Here is a 5,389-nt window from a genome sequence, read left to right as displayed (position 1 = left end):
GGCAGGAGGTGATGGGAAAGACCTCCGCCTGCGATCCTGGAGAGCGGCTGGCAGTCTGAGTGGACAATAACTGACCTGGATTGGACCAATTGTCCGATTCAGTAGAAGGCAGCTTCACACGTGTGCATGTTCCTTTCTCTCTCTCTTTTTTAAAGTGGGTCACCATATCGAGTAACTTTCGACCGGGGTGGGGTGGGGTGTCATCACACCAAAGTGGCAGGGAACCACCGCTCCTGTCTGCAGCCACGAGTTTTTACTGAGAAAACCAGACTGCCAAAATCGTCACAAGTGGGAAGCATTCAGCGCGCCATTTCTGGTTCTGTTCAGAAGACAGAAATTCCACAGAAGTGGATAGTGCGGGGGCGGGCGGGTGGAATTTAAGCTGTGTCGTGTCTGCAACGAACTGAAGACGAAAGCTACTGCAGCGGCACAACCCAGGCCCAAGAGACACAGAGATTGCCGTCGCCATTTCTCCTGCTAGTTCAATGGCGCTGAACGGGCAAGCTTGGATGGAGAGCTACCTGGGCTCAGCCCTCTTGTGAGCTTTCACACCTGCAAAATAACGCAGTTCCAATCCACTTCGGCGAGTGTTTAGCAAGTGGATTTTGCCATTTCACACAGTAAAATCCAGTTGGAAAGTGCACTGGAAGTGGATTAGAAGTGCATCATTTAGCGTATGTGAAAGCGCCGTCCGGTGGTACTAGTAATTAAAAAATACTGTAATTATGGTAACAAAATGAAGAAGAGGAGGAGGAGGAGGAAGAGGGAGGAGGAGAATGGATTTATATCCTGCCCTTCACTACCCAAGGGAGTCTCAGAGCGGCTGACAAACTCCTTTCCCTTCCCCTCCCCACAACAGACACCCTGTGAGGTAGGCGGGGCTGAAAGAGCTCTTGACAGAAACGGCTCTTTTTCAAGGACAGCTGTTATCAGAACTATGGCTTGCCCAAGGTCATCCAGTCAGGTGCAAGTGGAGGAGGAGTGGGGAAGCAAACCCAGTTCTCCCAGATTAGAGTCCGTGCACTTCACCACGACACCAAACTGGCTGAAGGCTGAAAAACGAGTCTAGCACCTAGATTTTGGGGCTGGCTCCCAGAGCCCAAGAAAAATTAGTGACAGCCTGAACGATCCTAATATTTTTTATCTCACCATTAGAGAATGGAGAGTGGGGTGTGCATGGCGCTTCCCTCCCTCCATTTTAGCCGCACAATAACCCTTTGAGGTAGGTTGGGAGGAGTGAAAACGACTGCCCCAAGGTCACCTAGTGAGGTTCCATGGCTGAGTAGGATTCGAACCCAGGTCGCCTCAGTCCCGGTCCAATGCTCTATTCACTCAGCCACGCTAGCTTTCTTCCAAGTCCAGTAATGCACACGGACTTTAAAAAGCATCCATCTCCACAGCAGTTATTCATATGCAGCCTTTTCCACAGAGGCTTTTAAACGAGGAGGAATGCTTAGGGCGTGCATTCAGCGGCCAGGATATTCTATTTATTTACAACCTGCCTTTCTCCCTAATGGGGACCCAAAGAAGCTTACATCGCTCTCCTCTCCTCTGTTTGATTCCCCGCAACAACCCTGTGAAGTAGGTCAGGCTGAGAGCATGTAACTGGCCCAAGGTCACCCAGCGAGCTTCCATGGCCGAGTGGGGATTCGAACCCGGGTTTCCTAGATCCTAATCTGATACCTGAACCACTACACCGGGTTTGATTCCCCATTCCTCCACATGCAGCTGCAGGTGTGACCTTGGGTCCCTCACAAGTTCTCTCAGAGGTATTCTCTCAAGGGCAGTTCTCGAGAGAGCTCTCTCAGCCCTGCCTACCTCACAGGGTGTCTGTTGTGGGGAGGGGAAGGGAAAGGAGATTGGAAGCCGCTCTGAGACTCCCTTGGGTAGTGAAGAGCAGGGGTATAAATCCAGTCTCTTCTTCTGCACCAACCTGGCAGTGTTCAGAATGTCTGCTGCTGTGCAAGTTATTACCGATCGTATCTGATTGGGGGGGGGGGGAGTACAAGGAACAGATCACCTGACAATCGGCGAGTCTGTCACAGTAACCCAGGAAGCAGTTTTTAAAAACCGAGGAGGCCTAGTTCAGACATACAGAGAAAGCCGTATCAAGATTTCAGGGAAAGGGGGAAGCGTTTCTACCAAGACCCTCCTGCTCCCTCTTGGCTCTTTGTTCCAAAGACTCCAAAACGGCCTCTGAAAAGGAGAGCAAATGAGCCCTTTTTAATGCACATGCAGTGTTCCCTCTAAACTGAGTGAGTGTGAGCTAGCTCAGTTTTTTAGCCTCTGGCTCACGCATTTTTGTCTTGGCTCAGGAAGGAGAGCTCCAGGGCAAACTGATTTATGCAGCAGCCAAATTGCTCGCTCACAACTTTAATGCCAGTCGCTCACAACATAGAATTTTTGCTCACAAGACTCCGCACAGCTTAGAGGGAGCATTGCGCATGTGTACAGTTTGGAATGTGTGGGATAGCCAATATAATGAAGAAGTGGGCCGTGATTCATGAAAGTTCCTACCCTGCCACAAACTTTGTTAAGTCTTTAAGGTACCTCCTACTGGACTCTTGCTCTTTTCTACTGCTAGACAGACAGACTAACAAAATTTGTGGCACGGTAGGAGCTTTCGCGAGTCAAAGCTCCTCCCCTGTCACAAATCTGGTTAGCCTTTAAGGTGCTACTGGACTCTTGCTCTTTTCTAATGTTTCTGGGCTGCAATTTTAAGCTAAACAAGTATAAACAAGTATAAAGCCAACAGTCGTGATAGTCTGACGCACAATCAAACAGTCATAAGACCTATAAAGAATGCTGTTTATGTATTTCAATCTAAAGCACTACAACATTACTTAACAACGTCTCAGAGACGCCCGTGATCCAGAAGAAACATAGCAGCATATTTTGAGCCTGAATGTTAATTGAGATCAGCGTCCTATCTGAATTTTATATTCTTAAGACTTGCTGTCTAACATTTATGAAACTGAGAGCTTTGGCACCATTATAATATCTCCTGAAGAAGATCCATTTTTTGAAACGTTGTTAAGTCATCCGGAGACGACGTTGATTATGTACCTTGGTTCAAGGATTTTCTTTTGAGTTGTGTATTATGTTGTAGTGCTTTAGATTGAAATACATAAACAGCATTCTTTATAGGTCTTATGACTGTTTGATTGTGGGTCAGACTATCACGACTGTTGGCTTTATACTTGTTTAACTGATTGGGTCGTGTGTGTCCAGATTTTTTGCTGCAATTTTAAGCTCCATTTTTCTTTTATTGCATACAGTGTTTGGACTGCAACTAACGCAAAAGACAACAAAACCTGCTTTAAAAAACTCTCTCAAAATATGAAATGTCAAAAACTAGTAAACCCCCCCCCCCCCCAAACTCATTCAAACTTCTGCAATTTCTGCAACCTGGGCGTGGCAGACACCACTGTGGATCCAGCAGGTCCATGTGTTATTCGGACTAATACTTCTTTTCTGCTGGTCGCACCTGCGAAGACTGAATGATTTCATACCCTTAAGGCTTCTTACAGTCAGTGAAGGATACTGAGGTCACAATCCATTTTCCCCAGATCAGCCAGCTGAAACACAGGAGGTACGTTCGGATTTGGAATGAATCTGATCTCCAGAACAGGCCTTGTCACCGACCAGGCTGTCTGGTGGGAATACTGTGTATTGAGAAAACACCAACCAGGGAAACCAGTCCTGGAGGATTGAAGCAGCAGCGAAAAAAGGAAGGAGACTCAAGCAGCAAGTTGAGTGGACTGGGTGATGACGATTTCTCTCCAACGGCGAGAAGACCCTTCCTCCTGGTTTCAGCCTCCAGCATCGAGCAGCGATTCACCACTCGGCTTGTCCGGATGTGCGAGGACTTTGCTTTCCACAGAGCCCAGTGTCGATCCCGATCGTGCGTCACGGGAGGACTGAAGGGAAGAGGCGACTGGTCCTCCGCGGGCCACCTACAGCTCGTCTCGCAGCTCGGGGGGGCGGTCCATGCCGAAAAAGGAGGACGGTCTCCCGTGGACGTCGCGCTCCCGTTTCACAAAGGCGGTGAAGGAAGAGACACAGTTGCCGATGAAATGGTCGGACTGGCCGAGGATGTACAGGTCTATCTGAGCCACTTCGGGCTGCAGGTACACCACCTTGACCTGGGAAAGGGGAAAGAAGCGGAACGCGTGGGTTCGGAGGTGACCGGCAGCGAGGCCCTGCAGCTGTCTGCTGCTGTTGGACCTGGTTCCAACAAGTCTCCCCATCCCATAGTTCTTTCGGGATCTCAGAACACCCTGGAAATCCAGAATTATTTTTTTGGGGGTCCAATACAATGCTCCCTCTAAGCTGTGGAGTCTTGTGAGCGAAAATTCTACTTTGTGAGCGGCTGGCATTAGAGTAGTGAGCGGGCGATTGGGCTGCGGCATAAATTAGCTTGCTCTGGAGCAATGTTCCCTCTAAGCTGTGGAGTCTTGTGAGCAAAAATTCTACCTTGCAAGCTCCTGACGTTAAAGTTGTGAGCGTCCAATTTGGCTACTGCCTACATTAGTTTGCTCTGGAGCCACCCTTCCTGAGCCAGGACAAAAAAAGACCTGTGAGCTGGAGGCTAAACAACTGTGAGCTCACTCACACTGCCTCAGCTTAGAGGGAACACTGTTCTGGAGCCACCCTTCCTGAGCCAGGACAAAAAAAGACCTGTGAGCTGGAGGCTAAACAACTGTGAGCTCACTCACACTGCCTCAGCTTAGAGGGAACATTGGTCCAATAGAATCATAGAGTTGGAAGGGACCTCCAGGGCCATCTAGTCCAGCCCCCTGCACAAGGCAGGAAATTCACAAACACCTCCCCCCCACACACACCCTGCCCCGTGCCCAGATGACAAAAAAAGAAAACAACTCCAGGATCTCAATAGACCCAAGAAGAAAAACACTGGTTAAAAAAAAAGCCAGTGCAAAGCTGTGCTCCCTGCAGACATAGCCGATCCTGGCTGGGCTCGCTTTTCCGGCAGCCCAGTTTAAACCGGGGGGCAGGAGAAGCCAGTGCAAAGCCCCGCCTGCAGGGAGCAACCTGTTCCTGGCAGCACGGCAGACCTCGGGGCTGGCTTCTTCGGCAGCCGGGCTTAAACCGGGCTGCGTGAGAAGCCAGCCCCAAGCCAAGCCGGTAGGAACGGTCCGCTCCCCACCGGCACAGCTGAACCTTGGGGCTCTTTAGCTTGGAGAAACGATGGCTGAGGGGCGACATGATCGAGGTTTATAAGATTATGCGTGGGAAAGAGCAGGTAGAGAAAGAGGTACTTTTCTCCCTTTCTCACAATACAAGAACTCCTTGTGGGCACTCCATGAAATTGCTGAGCGGTCGGGTTAGAACGGATAAAAGGAAGTACTTCTTCACCCAAAGAGTGATT

The 5,389-nt window shown here is 49.5% G+C and overlaps 1 protein-coding gene across 1 annotated transcript in view; it reads right to left on the bottom strand.

Annotated features, from left to right (window-relative positions):
• Window positions 1-3,710: 3,710 nt before the first annotated feature.
• The window catches only part of POFUT1 (protein O-fucosyltransferase 1), a 19,181-nt gene continuing 17,502 nt past the window's right edge, over window positions 3,711-5,389 (bottom strand). Inside the window, exon 7 of the mRNA XM_015426169.1 lies at window positions 3,711-4,145. Within this exon, the coding sequence (XP_015281655.1) occupies window positions 3,957-4,145 (189 nt within the window). The 3' untranslated portion in view covers window positions 3,711-3,956. The remainder of the gene's footprint in view (window positions 4,146-5,389) is intronic.

This window comes from Gekko japonicus, unplaced genomic scaffold (genome assembly GCF_001447785.1).
Source record: "Gekko japonicus isolate JY-2015 unplaced genomic scaffold, Gekko_japonicus_V1.1 scaffold291, whole genome shotgun sequence".
NCBI classification, from domain to species: domain Eukaryota; kingdom Metazoa; phylum Chordata; class Lepidosauria; order Squamata; family Gekkonidae; genus Gekko; species Gekko japonicus.
This window is presented reverse-complemented; position numbering and strand designations above follow the sequence as displayed.